At 42.5% G+C, this 22,492-nt stretch overlaps 8 protein-coding genes across 8 annotated transcripts; 5 read left to right on the top strand and 3 right to left on the bottom strand.

Annotated features, from left to right (window-relative positions):
• Positions 1-953: 953 nt before the first annotated feature.
• Positions 954-1,316, bottom strand: TM35_000045210 (uncharacterized protein; the record flags this gene model as incomplete). The annotated part of the gene is made up of 1 exon (XM_029022715.1): positions 954-1,316. One exon carries the CDS (start codon positions 1,314-1,316, stop codon positions 954-956), a length of 363 nt encoding a protein of 120 aa, XP_028886373.1.
• Positions 1,317-6,243: 4,927 nt separating this feature from the next.
• Positions 6,244-8,490, bottom strand: TM35_000045200 (uncharacterized protein; the record flags this gene model as incomplete). The annotated part of the gene is made up of 1 exon (XM_029022714.1): positions 6,244-8,490. One exon carries the CDS (start codon positions 8,488-8,490, stop codon positions 6,244-6,246), a length of 2,247 nt encoding a protein of 748 aa, XP_028886372.1.
• A 567-nt stretch (positions 8,491-9,057) lies between these two features.
• On the bottom strand, positions 9,058-10,269 carry TM35_000045190 (uncharacterized protein; the record flags this gene model as incomplete). The annotated part of the gene is made up of 1 exon (XM_029022713.1): positions 9,058-10,269. One exon carries the CDS (start codon positions 10,267-10,269, stop codon positions 9,058-9,060), a length of 1,212 nt encoding a protein of 403 aa, XP_028886371.1.
• Positions 10,270-11,176: 907 nt separating this feature from the next.
• On the top strand, positions 11,177-11,503 carry TM35_000045180 (uncharacterized protein; the record flags this gene model as incomplete). Its single annotated transcript, XM_029022712.1, has 1 exon — positions 11,177-11,503. One exon carries the CDS (start codon positions 11,177-11,179, stop codon positions 11,501-11,503), a length of 327 nt encoding a protein of 108 aa, XP_028886370.1.
• A 1,632-nt stretch (positions 11,504-13,135) lies between these two features.
• TM35_000045170 (uncharacterized protein) lies at positions 13,136-13,498 on the top strand (the record flags this gene model as incomplete). Its single annotated transcript, XM_029022711.1, has 1 exon — positions 13,136-13,498. One exon carries the CDS (start codon positions 13,136-13,138, stop codon positions 13,496-13,498), a length of 363 nt encoding a protein of 120 aa, XP_028886369.1.
• Positions 13,499-14,494: 996 nt separating this feature from the next.
• TM35_000045160 (putative UDP-glucoronosyl and UDP-glucosyl transferase) lies at positions 14,495-16,015 on the top strand (the record flags this gene model as incomplete). Its single annotated transcript, XM_029022710.1, has 1 exon — positions 14,495-16,015. The coding sequence occupies one exon, from the start codon at positions 14,495-14,497 to the stop codon at positions 16,013-16,015; it is 1,521 nt and encodes a 506-aa protein (XP_028886368.1).
• Positions 16,016-16,916: 901 nt separating this feature from the next.
• On the top strand, positions 16,917-20,405 carry TM35_000045150 (ubiquitin hydrolase; the record flags this gene model as incomplete). Its single annotated transcript, XM_029022709.1, has 1 exon — positions 16,917-20,405. One exon carries the CDS (start codon positions 16,917-16,919, stop codon positions 20,403-20,405), a length of 3,489 nt encoding a protein of 1,162 aa, XP_028886367.1.
• Positions 20,406-20,847: 442 nt separating this feature from the next.
• On the top strand, positions 20,848-21,897 carry TM35_000045140 (casein kinase II; the record flags this gene model as incomplete). The annotated part of the gene is made up of 1 exon (XM_029022708.1): positions 20,848-21,897. The coding sequence occupies one exon, from the start codon at positions 20,848-20,850 to the stop codon at positions 21,895-21,897; it is 1,050 nt and encodes a 349-aa protein (XP_028886366.1).
• Between the last annotated feature and the right edge of the window lie 595 nt (positions 21,898-22,492).

Here is a 22,492-nt window from a genome sequence, read left to right as displayed (position 1 = left end):
CCCCCCGCCCCCTGCTGGCCCAAAAACCGCGGGCCTGAAAACGGAAGAAAACCAAAAGAAAACAAGAGAAACAAATTAAGGGGACGAAATTTGTCGGCATCATCGAAAAAGAACTTCCGGGACTCCGTAAGCAAAATGAAAATCGTGACGCGCGCCTCCGCCCGTTTGAAACCGGATTGTGCCTCCGGGATCGGCGGTTCCCGGAACACCGCGCCAACCGGCCAAAACCCCTCCCAAGGTAAATAAAATCGCGTAGAACACAACTACGCCATCGCAAAACCTAGATTCAAAGAAACGCCAAAAGCAAAAAAACGCGGGAAACAGGCACGCCAACCCAATTAAGTCCAAAAACCCGCTTGGAATATATATTTCTCGATTGCCAGCGCCCCTTCTTGCTAGAAGCCGACCTCGGGCACACCCACACTCACCCAGCAAGGCGCCGCCACCTGGGAAGCCACTTTTGGAAACGCGGCCGGCCTCAAAACCCCCGCAAGAAGGAAGCACAAAAGCCACGCAGGACGACAAGCGGAAGCGCGGCAAGCCCGCTCCCCCACTCCCTTTTCCTTCCAGGGGAAGCCCCTTTACACCGGCAGGCCCCCGGGGTCACCCGCGCGGGAAAAAAGGGCGCCAACGCAACTTTTTCTTTTTTTTTCGACCCCTGAACCCCACAACGGGCGCGGCGACGGCCCCAAATGATTTAAAAAATGGACCCCGGCGGCGCGGGAAAGAAAGGAAACCCACGCCCTGCGGGCAAAAGGCCCCAACCCCGTGGGGCCATTTCTGCTCCGGGCGGCCGCTCCCAAAAGCAGCGCGCCCCGCGGCCCGCCCGAAACCGGCCCCGCCCCGAGAAGGAGGAGGAAGGCCCTGGCGCTCCCCGGCACCCGTCCCGGCGGGCCCCCCGCGGGGCAAACGCGGGCAGACGAGGGTGTTTGTAAAGAACGCCCTCGCCAAACTTATTTTTTGTGTTGGGGTTGGGGGCCTTCCGCTTTCCCCCGGAAAGGTTTTGATTGTTTTTGTTTTCCCTGGAAAAACTTGGCGTTTCGGCCGCAGGGGTAAGAAGGGGCGGGCGCCGGGAGCCAGGTGGATTCAGACCTTGTTTTGGGACAATGCGCTTTGCGCGGCGGTTGGGTTGTTTGGTTGCGTTTTGTGGGTCGGAAATGTGGTTGGAGCCCTCTGTTTGTATAAAGCCGAAACGCCCTTGCCGAGGCGAAGCCTGACAACAAAAAGGGGGACAAAGGCTTTTTCACAAACTTTAAACCATTAGGCGCCCCAAAGGCGCATAACCTTCCACATATGGAACTTCTTTCTTCCCCCATTGGGCGCATCCATTGCCCAAATCCAATGGCGATGGTCTCGGATGCACGTTTTGTCTGGCAGGGGGTGTCAGAATAACAGTTATGGCGCCCAATGGGGCCGTCCAGCGGGAAATGCCCCTAGGCCAAACGTCAGTTACCCACCGGCTTTCCCCGGGGCGTGCCAAAAAAAAACCTTCCCAGCATCCGTTGCGTAATACTTTTAGGCTTCAAGAAATTATGTGGAATTGGTTTGTTCTGCTGTTGAAGTCGTTCCCTTCTTTTTTTTTCGGCAGAGCCTTATCTAATTTTTCTTGACCCCAAAATCCATTCCCAGGGGTTCAAAAATCACTTCTTGTCTGGCAAATCACCTTTTCTTTTGTTCTTCGCGTCTCTATGGGTATTGCCCTAATGGCGCGGCCATCGACAGCGGTACACATATATATGTCTAGAATGTTTTTTATTTTTCTTTTATTATGGTTTCCAGTTGCGCAGCGGAATTAAGCATTAGCAAAGAAATCAACATGAATCCCGTAGGCGGTGGGCATGGATTCTTCTCGCCTCCCTGGGCCCCCTCAGCAGCTAATCCAATTTTCCCCACTGGAGGACATAGTTGTTACTATCTCTAGGGTCCCTGCCACTTCTTTTTTGGCAGCATTCACACTAAGGTGCAATATATAAAAGAAACTGCTGCTGATGGCACGCCGGCGCGCGTCCCAGGGGCTTCTTGGATAAAGTTTTCTCCCAGCACGACTCTGCTGGCCCCAGTGCTGCATGACGCGTTTAGCTTATGAACCAATGAACTCTCAAGAAAAGGGCTTAATGGCCCATGGCTTCTCCCGCAAAAAAAAAAAACGGGGTAATGGACCTTGGCTTCACCTTTCGACGACCAAACGCCCCCAAGGGGATAGCATTCTGAAGAACGCATGTATTAAAAAGAAAAGAAAAGAAAAGAAATTGGTTTTTAAGAAGACCACCTCCTGCAAAATATATTTTGGTTGTTGAAGAGACAACCTCCTTTAACAATTTAGTGAGTACATTTAGTTTCCATGAATAAATTCAAGTACTTAACCTTGGCGCCGCGATAAGGCAGCACATCCTTACCAAGGTGGAAAATTGTAGCGTTTCACCCTTTCTGAGGCAGTTAAAAAAGTTGCACGGGTGAAATGAAAATTTCTCAAAGCATGGCGGTTTCAATGAGGCATTTTGCACCAAGAACCAAACAACATAGTAGTACGCGTGGGTGTGGGGATGAGGAAAACTTCCTCTTGGCCATACCCATTTCCCAAATTAAAAAAAAAAGTTTTTTTTTCTTTGTGCAAGCCTAACGAGTTCCCTAGCGATCTCCTGGTCTCCGCGTGCCGTTCGTAGATGGAAACTGCCCTCAGAAAAAAAAAGGCCAAACATTTTTATCGATTTGATTAATTGATGGCTTCGGAAAAAAGATAAAGGCTGCTTCTGCGAAGCGGGGGGAATTGCACAGCGACCCTTCTTCTTGACAAAGATAGGGTTGGAAATGTTTTTCTGGATCAAACAAAAAAAAAACACGTGATACTTGTACAAAAGGTGCCGTAATAAACAAAACGTTGGCAAAGGCTACCTAGCCATAGATTCTAACCGTTGTCTTTGTGGAAAGCAAATCTTCCGAGCAGAGACAAAAACGTATTACATGGCCAATTGAAAGACGATGGCAGAAAATTACCAATTGTTTCAAATTGATTATGATCCATCAGCACCCTGGTGTGGGAAAAGCTTTCTCAGGTGGGATAACCAGCGTTCCTAGCGTCACAACGCCACTAGAGTGTTCTGGCGAAATTTGCTGGTGTCTTGGACCGGCTGTTTTCTCAAAATTTGCGCCAAAGCACGAGCAGAGAGACACTGCTATTGATCATTCTGTCGGCCTTTGCAAAGCGATGGGCCGAATCCTGACGCCAGAAGAAAAAGATTGGTACGGTCTGAGATTAAAATTGGGGACCTGTTTTATTCTTTTCTGAAGGCATCGGTTTCACTATTTCGATGCGAGAGTTTGGCGCGCCAGTTCCGGGATTGCAGAAAGGAGCGCCAACCGACAGCAGCCTTAGAGACGCAGAAAATGCGTGGAAAAGAGAAAAAAAAACCCAAGGAGGAGGAACCATCCAGCAGCCCCGCCCCATTTTTTTTTTCATCCCCAAACGGCAGCGCGCATGCGAAGCGTTGCGCGAAAAAAAAAAAAGAAAACTTTTCTATTCCAAACCACCTTGCTTCTACAGAAACGCGGGGGCATGTTTTTGGGGAATAATGGGGTAGAAGTTGTGGCGCGCCAGCCCGGCCAACCAAGAACCGCAGGCGACGACCCAGAACCTCCAGAGGGTTCCAGGGTCACGGGCTTGAATCGTTAGATGGCGCGCTGCGGTTGGGTTCCCGCGAAGGCTGAGAATGTGTTTTCTCTTTTTTGCACCTTGTTCGGCTATATGGGGGCTGGCGGCGCGCGGGGGATCGGGGCCGCGTGCCCCCGTGCAGGTGCCGGAATGCACTTCCACGAAGTGGGGCAATTAGAGTAGAGATACGCGTCGCAAAGAATTATGATTTAATTGCATCATTGCTTAATGGGGCCCTCGTGGGGGTGGGGGTAGGTTGCATTTTGGACTTGCGCAACGAACAAATTGCCGGGTGACCTTTACCATTTCCCAATCCTACCGAAAAAAAAAAAAAATGTAGTAGAAAATATGGCACTGCACGGCTTTTCTCAGAAACGTTAGAACGAATGCGCAACTGTTTATGAAAAATAACAGTGTATCAATTTTTTTTTAGTTGCATCTTTTTTTTTCTTGACACATGCTCTGGTGGATTTTCTTAAAATGAGGTGTTGGAAGTTATCAATTTTTTTTTTTGTTTTTCATTTTCCAGCATGCTCACACAGATTATCCCTCATGCGAAGGCCCCAAAGAGAGATAAAAGAGCAAATGCCTACCAGTCGGCAAGTTGTAAACGAGATCCCCCATTAATGATTATTTTATGAATTGCTAGGCCCGACGTCGGGCAAACAGTAGGAGGAGAGATATAGGGTTCATTCGATTTGTTGTATTGAATCAAGCTTGCTTCTCCCTGTATATGGCGTTCAATTTTCTGTAGAAAAGGAAATTTAATCTAGTCGCATTTTTCAAAGTATTTTTTACCTTTTTCAGGTGGTAGGTCAGGAATTTTAACATTTTTATCAAGGCCGTTTCCGAACACATTTGGAAAGATATTCCATCTCACATGGGAATGCTAGGGGTGGGGTGGCCCTACAGATGGTTGAAGGGAGAACATTGCTGACCAAATTGCCGGCCCCCGTTGTGATCGCTGCGATTGTGTCAGTGTGCCTATTGTTGGGGGTGGGGGGGGGTGTGCAATTAAAGAGCGAGACATCATTGACAACTTGCGGTTAATCTGGACGATCCCCTTCGGCGATTTCTAAACCAGGGGCTTCTCAGCGCGTTCAGCCGGTTTTGCGAAAAAAGAGTGGCTAAGCCAAAAAAAAAAAAAATGCCTCAACACAGAAAACGCCGAAGTTCCATAGAACAAGGGCGAAGAAATTTCGCACCCTAGCGATCTAACGCCCTGCAAAAGAAAAAAATGCGGCGGATAAGGCTTGGAAGGATAAAAGGGCGCTTGCCGCTTCCCAACGCGCGCCTGGGTGAAAGAATCTGGTGGAGACCACTTCGTGAGCGCCTTGATGTTGGCCAAATGGGGTGGCCAGCCGATGGAAATCACAAAGGAACTTCGGAAGTGCGTTAGAAACCGTTTAAAAGTTTCTTAGGCGGGGCCTTTTAATCAATGCAATAAAAAAGAAAAGGCTAGATTGGTAAAAAAAAATATCTTGTTTTTTATCCAATTTTTTTCCAAAGTTGTTATTATGGTTTTTGATTTCTGGATCTCTGTCAAACGCAAGTCCCCGAATACCCTCCCAACCCAACCATCACCGCCAAAAGCTGGACTCGGGTTAAAAGAGTTTCCTAGCACTTCCATTTCGCCAGCACTATCATTTATTTAGGGAACAACCGTCGGGGGAAATTTTTAGGATGTATTTATGAATTACGGGGGGCATGGGTTTAAAGACGATAAAGTAATATATTGTTTTCTGATTCTTCCATAACTTTTACTTGAATGAGAAAGTAAAGCTTAAATTATTCTTATTTCAATTGCGGCCCCTTTGAATGCGCTGTTTCCATTTGTAATAGGGAAAAATGCTTCTCCCAACACCCTTACCACATATTTGAATAGCAAAGAAAAAGAGACTTTGCCATCTGCAAGCGCGTATCACAAGCGAAAACTATATTTCATAATTGTTCTTCTCATTACCATGCTTTAGAAAATGTCGCAGAAGTTCAGTTCTTTGGAAGTTAGAACCCCGTAGCTGTGTAAGGCATCCTGACCCATATGCTTCCTATCAACACGAAGTTGGGCGGAACAAAACAGACACAGATGAAGGGCACGAAATGGCACTATTGTGGGAATCCTTTGTTTCCAAAATACATTTTCTTTTTTTGTGGTTGGGGTGGGGGGTGGAAGGCATAGAATGTTTCTCTTTTTGTTCGCTGTTGTAGCGCCGCCGGCGTGTCGTGGAACGGGGGATGAGGAAACGCGACACAACGCGACGAAAGAAAAAGAAAAAATGACGCATCCAGCCCGCCCTGCCCTGCGCGGTGCGGCATGTGTTCAGTTACAGTGTTATTTTATGCACCGAAAAAGAAAATAAAGAAGAGATACAGAATCCGTCCGCGCGCCCATCTGACCGTTTAAGGCGACCCTTCCTGCATAATAACGATTTTGGCGCGAAGTGGGGAAGTGAAACCCACAGAGACGCAAAAAACAAAAAGAATAATCTTAACCTTACTTCTACCAAAAACAAGAAAACAGAAGAACAAAGAAAACCCTGCATTTGACCCCCACTAATTGGAACCCCATGATATATAAAAAAATAAACTGTATTTTACCAGACAGTTATACTGTCGAAAAAACATCCTAAGAACTGACGAAATGGAAGTGCTGAAGAGCCCGCTTCCCGCTCTCCCCATCGCAAGTTCCACACCTTCGCTAAGTCCGATTTTTTGATGAATTTACCTCTCGATATGCCATCCGCTGGGTTGTTCTCTGAAGCTACATAGCTCCACTTTGCTGTTATGCTGTATGGGCGCAAAACTCTATCTATGGCGTTGGCTTCCTTCAGTAACGTCTGCGAATGCGTATTTCCTTTTTGCATAATATTCATAACCGTTGTATTGTCAACGCGAATATCCAACGGACCCGTCAAATGCATTTTAAATCCTCGTAATGCCAGATGAACGGCACGCGCCTCTGCTTGCGATATCATGTGAGGTGTGTGCTCCCACGCACCACCTCCCGCCAAAACTTCTCCTGAATCCTTGAATAATAACGCTCCCCATCCGTACATGGAAGCGTCTGTTACCAGTGTTGCCGTGGATGGCATCTTTTGTGGTGTATGAACCGGCCCGTTCATTAACAATGTGTTGAGCCAACTGTGCCCGATGTCTTTGGCAGTAGCCGATAAATTTGCTGGGTCTTGTGGCCGTGATAAACCTCGATTTAAACGGGACAAACGTCGACGTACAATTTTTAGAAAGAAATAATAAGGGAAAAGGGATTCTCCCCTTACCCCTCCTGCGCGCACCACCCGCGAAACCGTACTCTCTAATTCTTCGACTGTCGCGTTATCTAGAGAAGGTGCCTGTTGCAACCTCTTTATTGTTTTGTCACTTAAAGAAACCGTGTGGTTTTTGTGATTCAAATATGCCCCTATAAAACCATATTCCTTTGTATTTAGCTGCTGTTCCCCGATGGTGGCACCGCAGTGTTGCACGTTCTTCAAAATGTGCTTACCCCAAGCTTCCACCTTTTTGTGTGGTCCACTTATTCTTATGTTGCCAATCCATATATGTATGTGTAAATCTTGTGGTGCAGCGTACTGTGACATTACCAACTCCGGATCACCCACCAGGACTAGTGTAATGGTATTTGATATCTCAGGACTACATTTATATCCCATGGGAAGGCGAGTGAACTCAACGAGTTCCCCTGATTCCGTACGGCAACAGAAACTTGCGCGCATATTGACCAGTAGTGCCACTTGGAAAAAGGATGCCTTCAAATCAAATAATGTTGCAGTTTCGTCGTAAACTACGTCCAGGTATCGGGAAATATGCGCGAGAGGAACGTCAGCTTCATAATCATCCTTGTCATTCTTCTCTCTTGGCAAAGCAATGAATCGCCTTCTCTGCCCGGAGGGTTTTTCCTCCACTACCGTAAACGGTACCATCCACCCTGCGGTTGGGTGTGAGAAAGCTGTACAAATAATACCTGCTTCCTTCATACGCTGCGAATCGGCGTTGTTAATTCTTAAATTGGATTCACGCCGTCTGGCGTGCAACTCGGGCTTCTGCATAATATTCAACACCTCGTCCCAACGCCTCCCGGCACTTTTGTTCAGGCGTGCTCTGATCCATTTGGTGGATAGCGTTCTGACGTCTATTTGTTGCAACGGTAATCGTGCTTCTTCATCTTTCGTTTCCACTCTGGTGCGGTGCGACCGTTGCAGTATATTGTGCCCTTTAAACGGTGCACACAAACCTTGTTGTGTTGCTGGTTCTGGTGTGCCACATTTTTCCGCTGCCCATTTTCCCAATTCTCTTAAATTAATGATGTGAGGCGTGACGATTTGTTTAATGTGGCGGCCCAATGACCCAGATAACGCACCGTACTCCGTGAGAGTTCCATGGGGTCCGCGTGTTTTCCTAGCTGCGTTAATAATCGTGGATTGGGATCGCGTTCGACCACTTCTGCCGCGGCGTGGGCCAAAGCTCCTCTCTTCATGGAGCGAGCTGCCATTCCGCAAGGCCGAAGAATGTTTTCCATGCCTTTCGTCGTTAAGGGCGTTTATTTTTCGTCGCTTGTCATTCCTTTTATGTTTGCTCTGACGCGTTGTGCGTCTGCTCCTTGGATTGCCCAGTACCTCGCTGCCCTGTGTGGATCGCTTTTGAATGTCTTTTGCAGTGCTGCCCAATCCACTATTGTGGCTTTGGGATCTTGATCGTGCGGTACGAAATTTTGTTTCTGAAGCTTTGTTATTTCTCCCCAAAGGCTGACTGTAACCCAAGCCAGGCGTAGTGCCACTAGATCTCTTTCCAATGGAAGAGTATCGATTATCATATCCAATTCCCATCTTAACATTGGACGTGCTTGTTTTATCGGGTCCTGCGCTGTCGCCTTCTGTAAACCCATTAAAAACATATGAGCGGGTGTTCTGGTCGATGCCAGCATGGTAATTAGTGTGCGCGTGTATTGAATCGCGCTGCTTTTTTGCCAGTTGTAAACTTACTATAAATAGTGGAATGTTTTCTTCCTGTACCTCCAAATTGTTCTTTGTAGTGAACTCTATGAAACGGCGCATTTTTGAACCTCGCTGTTCCCATGTTGTATGGGTCCACATATGTTTCGCGATGCGTTTGGCCTCTGATGCCAACGCCACGATGTACGGATCGTGGGTTCTTGCTGGAATCAACGTTACCTCGTTTATTGAAGTCGTACCCGGGGGGAGTGTACCTGATGGGAAAACCTCTTGTAGTTCTTGTAATTTCTCGTGTTTGTTTTGATGTTGCGTATTTCCTGTTAAAATGTTTTGTATACCCGTTTGAATATGGGAACGAAAGAAAACCACGGTGTTGAGTGGACGCGTCCATTCCTGAAAATTGTTCTTCTTTACGTATCCTATTTGTCCGGCCCCCGGTATTCATTGTTTCCGGGGCCGATAATCGTTTTTTGGTTTATATGTTTCTTTCTGTAAATTCACGCGGCACGTCGTGCTGTAGTGCCCGACACGACCACATCTGAAACAGCGTGCCTTACTGGGTGGTGGTGCAGAATGTTTCCGCTTTATCTTAGCAGCGACCTGCAAAAATGGATCTTCTTTTAGTTGAGGCTCTTCCATAACTTGCGTTAGTTCGGTTACCTTCAGTCCTGGGTTATCTTTTACCGTTTGTATTACCCTGAGTTGTGTGCATACCTGTCGTCCCATTTGGATCAGCTGTGCTGATATCCCCTCGTTGCGAACGGAGTCCAGCCATTGTACAAAATTATTCCATACATCATTAAAAAATAAACCGGGGTTAACTGGCCTGGGAAAAAGTCGCTGGTAGGCAGCCGGCAATTCGCTGGGTGATGCATCCATCAAAAACTCCATTAGTCCTTCAAATGTCCGTATTTTTTCTTCAGGCCGGCAGCTTTCGGTCCAAATTGGTTGTCGTAATTCCTGTATGCCGCAAATGCCCAACTTCGGGCGTTCCTCCGTAGTCGGTAAAGCCGGTTCCGACTTCCATGCCCAACTTGATAAATTTCTCCCTTTTTGTGGGGGATCTATTGGTGCGGTTGTATGGCTTGTATCCGGAACGCTCTGTTGTCCCTTTTCGTTTAATTTTTCAAGCGCCGCCCCTAGTCGCGCCTGCGTGGCAGTATGCTGTTTTTGCATCTTCCGTAATTTCCCCAGCGTTTGGTTGCATTGTACGCGGGATGCCGCCAACTGCGCCTGTGTCTTTGCCAGTTGCGCTTGCGTTTCTTGCAATTGGGTCTTCATATGTGTGCTTAGCATTTGCGCGTCATATGCCTGTTGAGAGATCTGGGTCAGTTGATACTGTAAATCCTGGAGTTGTGTATTAGCGGTTTGTTGTACGCTAAAGTCTTCGCGTTCTAACTGTGCTGTGGCACATTCATACTCATAATGTAACTTTGAGGCTTCCTCTCCCAGTGCTGCCCATTCTGCACTGAATAAATTGTATGTCGTCTCGAAAACTTGTAAAAAAATTTTTTGATTCCGACGCATTGTAAAGTTAATAATAGAAGGGCGCAAGGCCTCCAAGTCCATAAAGTCTTCTTGGCCTATTTTTACTTTCAGTGCGTCGCCGTCTAAAATCAGAAGGCCATCTACGTGAAAACTGTATTGCGGCATATCCGCTGGTCTTAAAATAAAATGCTGTTGGGCCAAATTGGCGCATAAAATTTTGGAAAGCCTTGGTGCAAATCCGTCACTCTAATGCTGTAAATATCGGATTGGTTGTAGTCATCATTTTCCTTGCTTAAAACTTAATTTTGTATTTCAAGCTTACGATTGACAGAACTGTGGGATTGGAAAAGAAAACTCTTTTACCCAAATGTTAAAACCCCAGTACAGAATTTGTTCACTAAAAACAGTAAGACTCGATCATTCTTTTCGCAACCTGAGAAAAGAAAAACCCGAGCAAAAAACGTCCGCAAGGTGGGGCAAAACCACCTAAGAAACGCAGAACGCAATAAAAACCATGCGTTGTCAGTAGTTCCAAATCCCTATTGCGAGATTTTGGCCCCTGAGGGTTGGGACAAATACTATCCAAAATTGCCTGCTGCAGTTTTAAGGGAAATTGGCATACCTGCATCCTGGCGCGCAGCTTGTTCTAACGCCAATTCCCCTGCAAATATTTTTTTCGGGACCCCACGAGCTTCATTTGAGAAATAATTTGAACAATTGCTCTTTTTAAAGCGAAGCGTTGGCTTTTCCATTTGACTTTGCACTTGACGTGGAATTTATTATTATTATTATTATTATTATTATTATTATTATTATTATTATTTTCTTTTTTTAGGCAGTTTGCGAAAAGAACCACCAAGCCTTGCGCCAATAGCCAACCGACGTTTGTAAGGTTTTTAACGTTTGAAATATTAATATTTTTTTTCATTCACATGGTGTTTCAGAGATAAGTCTTTGAAAAAGTAAGTTTACAAGCAAGGAAAATGTTAACTACAACCCACCCGTCCCAATCAACAACGGGACGGCGTCCAGCACGCAGGTGTTCACGGATTTTGTGCGCCATAATGTCCCTATGGCCTTTGCTTTTGAATTTCGTCCAGCTGAAACTAAGTATTTAAGCTATGTTGACACTGTGCTTATGCTAAAAAACGACATACTTATGGTTACAATGGAGCCAAATAGAACCATCATTTGGGAGGCCTTGGGTTCCTCCAATATTAGTTTAACTGTGCCACTGAATGGGGATTTTCCACATGCTTTTGAGGAAATATCCATTTCAGAAATTACAAAACTAAATGGCACACATTTACCAGGACATTGTAACCGTAAAAACGGAATTTGGAGAAACGCAAGCGCAACTCTTGGCGGCACTACAACAACCCCCACAAAAAGAAATTGAGGTGGTGGAGTTGTCGGGCCTGTCGGAGTAGCGGTCTCCCAATCAAAGGTGGAGAAGAGGACAAATATAGGAAGGAAGAAAATAACCCCAACAAAAATATCGATTTATCGCAAAGCCCAAGGCGAGGGGATAAAGCACCAATGGCGTACGAGGAAGGGTCAAAATTAGGATTTCAGGGGAACAAAGGAACTCCGGCTGCCAGCATGGAGCGAAGGTATCAGACCAGAAGGGCGAATCCGCTCCTTTTGAAAGAATGATGGATTATTTGAGGGAGGCGCCATCTAGCCAATTGGTGACCGCATACCGGGAAATTTTTCCCATGCCAGCAAATCCTTGCCCAGATTATAAAGAGGCATGGAATATGTTTCTGCAATGGACACACACTTTTCGTAATGAAGGGATGCCGGCATAGCAGGTTAAGATGGGATAATAGCTTTACACAGAACTGCTGATAATACAAACAGTTTAGGATTTCCCAGGAGTGAAGATACAGGACATTAGGGAGCATATCGTTAAGTCTCAAAAAACGGGATGATACTTTCCTACAGCCTTGGTAAGGATGTGCTACCTTATCGCGACGCCAAGGTTAAGTACTTGAATTTATTCATGGAAACTAAATGTACTCACTAAATTGTTAAAGGAGGTTGTCTCTTCAACAACCAAAATATATTTTGCAGGAGGTGGTCTTCTTAAAAACCAATTTCTTTTCTTTTCTTTTCTTTTTAATACATGCGTTCTTCAGAATGCTATCCCCTTGGGGGCGTTTGGTCGTCGAAAGGTGAAGCCAAGGTCCATTACCCCGTTTTTTTTTTTGCGGGAGAAGCCATGGGCCATTAAGCCCTTTTCTTGAGAGTTCATTGGTTCATAAGCTAAACGCGTCATGCAGCACTGGGGCCAGCAGAGTCGTGCTGGGAGAAAACTTTATCCAAGAAGCCCCTGGGACGCGCGCCGGCGTGCCATCAGCAGCAGTTTCTTTTATATATTGCACCTTAGTGTGAATGCTGCCAAAAAAGAAGTGGCAGGGACCCTAGAGATAGTAACAACTATGTCCTCCAGTGGGGAAAATTGGATTAGCTGCTGAGGGGGCCCAGGGAGGCGAGAAGAATCCATGCCCACCGCCTACGGGATTCATGTTGATTTCTTTGCTAATGCTTAATTCCGCTGCGCAACTGGAAACCATAATAAAAGAAAAATAAAAAACATTCTAGACATATATATGTGTACCGCTGTCGATGGCCGCGCCATTAGGGCAATACCCATAGAGACGCGAAGAACAAAAGAAAAGGTGATTTGCCAGACAAGAAGTGATTTTTGAACCCCTGGGAATGGATTTTGGGGTCAAGAAAAATTAGATAAGGCTCTGCCGAAAAAAAAAGAAGGGAACGACTTCAACAGCAGAACAAACCAATTCCACATAATTTCTTGAAGCCTAAAAGTATTACGCAACGGATGCTGGGAAGGTTTTTTTTTGGCACGCCCCGGGGAAAGCCGGTGGGTAACTGACGTTTGGCCTAGGGGCATTTCCCGCTGGACGGCCCCATTGGGCGCCATAACTGTTATTCCGACACCCCCTGCCAGACAAAACGTGCATCCGAGACCATCGCCATTGGATTTGGGCAATGGATGCGCCCAATGGGGGAAGAAAGAAGTTCCATATGTGGAAGGTTATGCATCTTTGGGGCGCCTAATGGTTTAAAGTTTGTGAAAAAGCCTTTGTCCCCCTTTTTGTTGTCAGGCTTCGCCTCGGCAAGGGCGTTTCGGCTTTATACAAACAGAGGGCTCCAACCACATTTCCGACCCACAAAACGCAACCAAACAACCCAACCGCCGCGCAAAGCGCATTGTCCCAAAACAAGGTCTGAATCCACCTGGCTCCCGGCGCCCGCCCCTTCTTACCCCTGCGGCCGAAACGCCAAGTTTTTCCAGGGAAAACAAAAACAATCAAAACCTTTCCGGGGGAAAGCGGAAGGCCCCCAACCCCAACACAAAAAATAAGTTTGGCGAGGGCGTTCTTTACAAACACCCTCGTCTGCCCGCGTTTGCCCCGCGGGGGGCCCGCCGGGACGGGTGCCGGGGAGCGCCAGGGCCTTCCTCCTCCTTCTCGGGGCGGGGCCGGTTTCGGGCGGGCCGCGGGGCGCGCTGCTTTTGGGAGCGGCCGCCCGGAGCAGAAATGGCCCCACGGGGTTGGGGCCTTTTGCCCGCAGGGCGTGGGTTTCCTTTCTTTCCCGCGCCGCCGGGGTCCATTTTTTAAATCATTTGGGGCCGTCGCCGCGCCCGTTGTGGGGTTCAGGGGTCGAAAAAAAAAGAAAAAGTTGCATTGGCGCCCTTTTTTCCCGCACGGGTGACCCCGGGGGCCCGCCGGCGTAAAGGTGCTTCCCCTGGAAGGAAAAGGGAGTGAAGAAGCGGGGCCCGGCGTCTTTTTTTCCGCGTTTTTTTTTTTGAATTGGGTTTGGGTGTGGGTGTTTGGCGTTTCAGTTCAGCGCCGCTAGTTCCTTTGTGTTTCGTTGTTTTCTTTCCTTTTTTTTTCCCCCCTTGCCGGGGTCGCGTGGGCGTTTGGGGGTTTTTGTTTTCCTTGATTCGGTGGCGGGGGGTCCTTCTCCATGTTTTTCCTTTTATTTTGCTATATCCCCCCTTTTTTTTTTCTTTTCCTGGTTATTCTTGATATTGGCGTATGTTTTTTTTTTTTTTTTTATGTGGTTTCTTCATGGTTTTCTTTTTTTTTTTCAAGTAATGTGGTCTCGAAGGGGCGTGTGTCTGTTTTTATTTTTTTTATTTTGTTGATGTGTTCAAAATGAAAATCTATTCAATTGTTAAGTTCCTCCTGTCTTTTTCGCTATTGTCTTGTTTACATCACGTGCATTGATTAAGTTTTTGTTTTGTATTGGGGATTAATGTTATTTGATTTTATTTCTTTATTGGTCTTTTTTCGAAAAGTCCCTTGTCACATAAAGAGAAGGGGTATTTTGAGAAACAGAATAATCGTTAGTTATAATGTATACACCATGTGGTTTTTATGTCATGTTGATGGGAATGTTGCTTCTCCTTGTTTGTGGAGCGGATGGTCTTAAAATTGGTGTAATACCATTTCCTCAATCTACCAGGTTCACTCCAATGTTGGCTATTATCAAGGAATTGCTTATTCGCGGACATGAATTTGAGGTCTACGTTCCAGAGGAGTTTATGAGTAACTGTCTTAGGGAAGTGAATCAACGGTGTGTCACCGTTGGTACGTACAATGGTTCTTACAGCTACCAAGAAACGTTAACAAAAACGCATTTTAATTTAAAGTGGGTAATTTCTTTTTTTTCAATAGAAGGTTCCACTAGAAATTTTAATATGTTTTTTGAATCTGCGCTCAAAAATACTTTGCAAAAGAATAGTTTACTTCCCGATGTTGTACTAATGGATATTGGTTTATGGGATGCCGAAAAAGTTCTTAATGAATTTCATATACCAACTATTTTTCTCTGGTCATTGACTCAGTGGCCCGCTCAGATGAACCCTTCATTTCCTGCTCGTGGAAGTGGTTTAAGTGTTCATATGAATTTGGTTGATAGGGCAAAAAATTATTTCTTTCAACGGCTTAACTACTGGATCACACGAATTCGAAAGAGAGGAGAGGCGAATTCTGGCGATTCTCTTGAGATTATTTTATATGAAAGGCATATCATTACTCCATTTGTTTTTGGAATTGATACTCCTCAACCGTATTGTCCGAATGTGCATCCCGTTGGATTTTTGTTTCCACCTGTTGAAGGGTTATTAGATATTAATACCGATTTGAAATTGTGGATGAATAGTTGCTCTAATGGTATTCTTTTCATTAATCTAGGACCTATTTCTATGTTGCCTAATAGCTGGAAAAATAATATAGATAAATTTATTATTCTCTCTATAAAAAAAGCGGGTATATGTGTTTTATGGGAGACTTATGGTGCTCGTAATACTCGTTCATTAAAAGAAGAAAATGGAAAAAACTTCAAAATAATTGATCAGTTCCCTTTCTCTTCACGTTCTTTATTAAGTCATAAAAATACCAAGGTATTTTTAACTAATTGTGGGAACTTTTCTGTTTATGAGAGTATTGAAAGTGGTATACCATTAGTTGGACTCCCTCTTCTTCCAGAGCAAACTGATATGTGTGCGAGGGTAAAAGATGCTGGTGTCGGTATTGTATTGAACAAATTTCTTTTTAATCCTTATCAACTCTTTGATGCTGTAATACAAGTGATAAATAATTCTCAAATGAAAGAAAAACTTTTGAGTATTAATAGAATGGGTCATGTTTTGGGTGGTTCTAAAAGGGCCACTGATATTATCGAACAAGTAGGAATATTGGGAAAAGGTACAGATGTGATGTTTTGTCGCTGGGCTCGGTTACCATTAATTGAGCGACATGACTTAGATATTGTTTTAATCCTAAGTGGTGTGTGTGCGGCTTTTCTCTTTATAATTATGAAGATGTGTTCTCGTGGGAACTCTGCAATAATAAGTCGCAGAAAGCAAGATTAGTACGGTATGTTTGACTTTTTTTTTAATTTTTTTTCTCCCTTTCGCCCTTGTGTTCTGAGGCTTGTATCAATAATTTGGTTTTATTCTAAGTCAGGTTGCCAGTCTTTTTTTTTTTTTTTGTTTTCACGCCCTCTGTGTGCGTGTAGTAGCTAATGACACCCATAAGCTTTTTTTTTCTTTTTCTTTCTTTCCTTGATACATATATTTTACTTTATTCCTTGAAAAGGTAAGATCAGGATAAGCATAAAGGGAAAAGTGCAAAAAAAAAAAATAAAATAATATATTTATATACGTATATATAAATACTTGATAATGTCTGAGATTGAGGAAACCTTTCAGCGGATTAGTCAGAGACCTAATGTAACAGGTATAATTGTCGTGAATAATGAGGGTATTCCAATAAAAAGTACCATTGAGGATACAGCAACGCAGAATCAGTATGCACACTTAATTACAGCTTTGGCTGCTAAAGCACGTCATTGCGTGAGGGATCTTGACCCAACAAATGATCTCTCTTTTTTGCGTATACGAAGTAAGAAGAATGAGATCATGGTGGCACCTGATAAGGACTTTATCCTTATTGTTATTCAGCGTTTTTCAGATATGTAGTCTTCCTTCTCTTTCTAGACGTTTTTTTTTTTTTTTTTTGACGTTTGCTCCCTGGTGAATGATGTAGAAAAAAAAGTATTGGTTGCGTCAAAGTTGTTTCGGAGAAAAAAAAAAAAAATCCTTTCGATTGAAAAAAAACAAAAAAACAAAACGGATATGATTGTATTGTTTGAGAGTTGTTATTATTTTTCAATTTCTTCTGTTTTCTTTTCCTTTTTTTTTCTTTTGGTGCTGGGGATTTAATTGTGGACTCTCTTCTTTCTTTTCATTGACTTCACTTTTGAAGCGAAAAATGTTGAATGTCCTTGAGGTTGTTCGACATGTATTTTGGGACGATGCTTTGTATGACAGAAATTTATTACCACCCGAAGCTGCATTAGAAAAATGTCAAACAACATTAGCAGATTTAGCAACTATGACTGGTGCCGAACGCATCGCTGTATTTGAGGAGTGTTGTATTCATGACGTCCTTCATCCTGTATTTCTTAGAGCACTACAACGACTAACGGCAATTTACGGTTCTGGAGCTATAGATGAAAATTGTATAGTTCATCGCCATTTAAGTGCACAACAATGGAGTCCTTTTGTTTCTACTGTACCTCTTCTTGGTTATTCCTTTGTTAATAGCGCTGCGTTTAAAAATGAAGAAACAGATGTTCAGATTCCCCGTCCTAAGGGAGCGATAAGTTTTAATAGTGGGGATAAGAAATCCAAAATAAAATACAATGGATTATTAAATCAAGGAGCTACATGCTATTTGAATTCACTTCTACAATCATTATTTCATATTTCGGAGTTTCGTTTAACAATATATCAAATGCCAACTTTAGAAGAGGCTCAAGAAAAAAATGATGTCAATATCAAAAGAACAAAATCCATTCCATATGCTCTTCAAAGATTATTTTGTCTTCTTCAACGAGGAAATGAAGCAGTCGATACTACGGAACTTACCGAATCTTTTGGATGGAGTTCTACAGATAGTTTTGTACAACATGACGTCCATGAGATGACTTGTGAATTACTGGATAATCTAGAAAATAAGCTTAATAACGTTCAGACTCCTGAAAGAAGTATTGAAACAACAAAGGTAAAGAATAATGCTATTAGTAAACTATTTGTAGGAGTCTTGGAATCTTTTGTGCGTGTAGATGAAGTAGATTATTACGGATCGAGAGAAGAGTTATTTTACGATCTACAACTTGTTGTAAAGAATACAAGAAATATTTACATGAGTTTAGATAAATTTTTTCAAGTTGAAGTTCTTGATGGGAAAAACAAATATTGTCTAGAATCTGATGGGAAAAAATCGTATCATCGGGCTGAAAAAGGTGTAAGATTAAAACTTACTCCACCTATAATGTTGTTACATTTAACACGTTTTGACTACGATTTAGAAAGAGGTGAAAGTAAAGTTTTGAGTCGTTGGGATTATTATAATGAATTGGATTTATCAACATATATGCCTCATGCTTCTAAAAGTGATACACATTATACTCTCTGTAGTGTGTTAGTTCATTCAGGATCAAATACTGGATTTGGACACTATTTTTGTTTTTTACGATGTTCAAATGTGTGGTACAGATTTAATGATGAAATAGTTTCACCAGCTTCTCTTCGAGATGTTTTTGGGGCAAATTTTGGTGGAGTAAAAGTAAATTATTGGGGTTCTGAAGTGCCAAATACGACAAACGCTTACATGTTAATTTACATTCGAACTTCTGAAATGAATCATTTACTAAGACATGTGGGACCAGAAGATGTTCCATTGCATGTAGTTCAACAATTAGAACGTGAACATGAAGAATATGTACGACTTCTAAAAGAGCGAGCTGAAGACCATTTGTATGGAAAGATTTATCTTATACAACCTCAGGATATTGTAGAAGATCATGAATTTCTTTCTTCTTCTCGTTCACGAGGTAAACAATTTCCATCAACTAGAACATTTAGAGTTTTATTGAGTGAAGAAGCTCTTCCACAAATTCAATCATTTGTAGAAAAAAATCTTGGTATTCCAACTTCTGAACAAACACTTTGGTATACTTCAAAAAGAGATAAAAATAATTCTCTTCATTTACATAAACAAATTACTAGTAAATTAACTGTATCAGATATTTTATCTGGAGAAAAAGAATGCTGTGTCCTTGTTATTAGTTCCACTAATGCACATCATGTTGAAGTTGATGGAGATGGAGAGTTAGAGTATGATATATATCATCATAAACTATACATTCCACTACAATTAAAAGTGGTTTTTTTGGGATGCACAGTCATAAAACGAAAGAGACATACTACATCAGAAGAAGTATTACAATTAATAAAACCTTTTATTAGGAATTCTATTTTAGAAGTTCCTGATGAAAATTCTCATACACGTAATCATCATTTAACAAGAATGGGTTCAAAATGTATAGATGATTCTGATTTACTAGTATTCAATTCTCTTGAATCAACCATGGGAGGAAGTATTCTCTCTTGTAAAGAATCTGGGGAAATGCCTGAAAAGGAAATATCTGTATTATGTGAGTGTGAACATAATACATTTTCTAAATGTCCAGAATATTTGCGATCTGGAGACGTTTTGGTATGGCAAGAGGAAATATCTTTAGAAAATAAATGTAATGTTTTTTATCCTGACGTTATAAGCTTTCAACACTTTCTTCGTCACCGAATTCCTGTGGAAATTAAACTAAATTTAGCGCCTACTTATCCAACACTTATCAATACACAACTTGCAGAGGATATGACTTATGAACAACTTCAACGTTACGTTGCTCAACTTATTGGTGATCCAAAAAATTATGATCGTATTCGTTTTACTATGTACAACCCAGAGACGAAATTACCATACTTCATGAAAGGAACGAAGAAAGTCCGTCCAACACTTTTAAAATTGCTATCACCTTCTCAACATTGTGTTTCCCTTTCACAATATCTTTATTACGAATATTGTAAATATACAGTTACAGAAATTGAGGCGGCACATTCACTACAGTTTAAACTATTTAGCGAGCATGTAAAACCCATGAGTGAACATTGGATACTTATGCCTCGTGCATTTCCTATTACTACCAAAGAACTCTTTAGTACATGTGTGAATGAAATTCAAAATGCAAAACCTTCGCATATCATTTCATTCCCAACAACTCCTATTGTTGTAAAAAATTCGAGTGAAAAAGACTGTAATCAAGTTAATCCATTTGAATCGGATGCTTTGTTTTATAGTAATCTTGTTCCTCCTGATGCGTGGCAAGTACTCCGACTCGTTGATGTTTGGAGTGGGAGAATTTACAATGTATTTGACAAAGACAACCCATGCACTTTTGAACGTTCTACTTTTGAAGAGAGTGCAGAATATCGTATTGAACAAATTCCACGACCTATAGAAGGTGTTCCATTGGAATCCCAATCACTAATTCAAGTACATCATTTTACGATGGTTCGTCAACGAACAAATCCTATTGAAACCCATGGTCATCCCTTCAGTATTTATATTGGTTATCATGAACTTCCACCTTCTCTTCTGCAACGGATTGCTTCTAAACTTGGACTTAGTGAAGCAGCGGTGGTAGATTGGAAAATGACCTTGGTAAAAGAAAAATGCGTAGTGGAGATTGTACCCACTATACCTATGGGAAAACAATTATTTGAGTTTTGCGATAGACAATGTTATCAACCTAATCAAGAAAATCCTCTTAAAATGGCGTTTTTGGGACTTGAGCACGCTCCATTGTCAAAGCGTTCAGTAAAAAAAGAGGATAAGGTGGTAATCCTCAATTAGCGAATCACACCCTATCTTCTTCACCTCCACACCAGTGGGTGTTGCCATCCTTTGATACTGGGGTTAGTAGAGCGATTCCCTGAATCTGTTTTTTTTTTTTTTACTTTTTCGTTTTCTTGATGGCGGGGTGTGTGTGGGATGGGGACTAGTTGTTATCGCTTACTGCCTGTTTGTGTAATTCACTTTTATTTTTATTATTTTTCTACTGCTTTTTTTTTTCTTTTGCTTGATTCCACAGTGCAGGTGATATGTGTTTTCATTGCCCTCTTTATTTATTGTTATTACTACTTTTATTATTACCATTTATTATTATTATTATTATTATTATTATTATTATTTTGTCGCATCATATCTATTCTTTTTGTTTGTATTTTTCTACAATATCCAATGAATTTCTTTAACCCTCCCAAAAAAAAAAAAAAAAAAAACAAGCTTAGAGCGAATGCTAAAGATGTCTGCGTCACCACAGGCTAATACAGATGGTATGCACCGTTACGCTCGTGTTAACGTGGACAAACCGCGAGAGTACTGGGATTATGAGACCGCACGAATACAGTGGAGCTCCCCTGAAAGGTACGAGATAGTTGAGAAAATTGGCCGCGGAAAGTACAGCGATGTGTTTCTAGGGTGGGACACCAAACTTTGTCGTCAGGTGGTAATAAAAGTATTAAAACCTGTGAAAAAGAAGAAAATATTGCGAGAACTCAAGGTTTTACAGAATTTACAAGGAGGAACTAACATTGTGGAACTGTACGACGTGGTACGTGACCCTTGCAGTAAAACACCTTCTTTTATTTTTGAGTACGTACAGGCTTCTGATTTTCGAACAATATTTCCAATATTATCAGATCATGATGTACGTTACTACATTTTTGAGGTTCTTAAAGCGTTGGAATATGCACATTCAATGGGTATCATGCATCGTGATGTAAAACCAAACAACATTACAATTGATCACAAACGGCGTAGGCTTGTTCTTATTGACTGGGGTTTGGCAGAGTTTTATCACCCTGCTACAACATACAATGCTCGAGTAGCTTCTCGATACTTCAAAGGACCAGAGCTCTTAGTTGAACTTCCAATGTACGATTACCGTCTTGATATGTGGTCTCTTGGATGTATGTTCGCAGGTATTATTTTTATGAAGGAACCATTTTTTCATGGAAAAGACAATAATGATCAGCTGGTTCGCATTGCCAAAGTTCTAGGAACCGATGAACTATTTGAGTATCTTCAGAAATATAATTTAACGCTTCCTCCTCTTTTGGAAGCAGCAGTAGGCCGTCACAGCAAGAAACCATGGAGTCTGTTTATAACGCCGGAAAATCAACATTTGTGTCCACCTGAGGCCCTTAACTTTCTAGATCAGCTGCTACAGTACGATCACGTAAAACGCGTCCAGGCGTTAGAAGCCATGCAGCATCCTTATTTTGATCCAGTGAGGGCCGAGTGTATGGCCAAGATGACGGATAATAAGACGACCACTGTGTAACAACAACAGCAATGAAAGAAAACAGAAAAGAACTAGAAGAAAAAAGAAGCAAAAAAGAAGAAAAAAAAAGAGAATTGTGAAGGAAGAATTTTAAAGAAAAAAAAAAAGAAGAAACGAAACAAAAGCTAGGGGCTATCATGCTAGTGTTTTGAGGAAGAAGGTTTGCTTCTATTAAAAAAAAAAAAAAAAAGCAAAAAGAAATAGGAACGTGATGGTTAAAAAAGAAAAAAAACACACACACACGCACACACCAAAGAGAAAACAAAAAATTATTGCCAGCATATCTTCTGACGTAGTATATATTCTTCAAAAGTCTGGAACCCTTGTGGTGGTGATACTATAGATGAGCAACCAAGTCTTTTTCTTGCCATGATCTCGCCCCCTTTCGCCCTGCGTCTTTTGCTTTCAATATAAAGAATCCAGTTCGCATGGTCTTTGATAGCCTTTTTTTGTGTCTTCGCTTAACCCTTCCACCCTCAAAAAAAAAAAAAAAAATATAAAAATAAATAAATAAGAAGAAGCATCTTGGTGTGTATGACGGAAAATAGATTACCCTTTTCTGTTTTACTTTTTCTTTCTCTATCTCTCCTTTTCT

This window comes from Trypanosoma theileri, assembly GCF_002087225.1.
Source record: "Trypanosoma theileri isolate Edinburgh chromosome Unknown TM35_Tth_4_V1, whole genome shotgun sequence".
NCBI lineage: Eukaryota > Euglenozoa > Kinetoplastea > Trypanosomatida > Trypanosomatidae > Trypanosoma > Trypanosoma theileri.
Note: the sequence above shows the minus strand (reverse complement) of the source record. Positions and strands in the feature narration are given on the sequence as shown.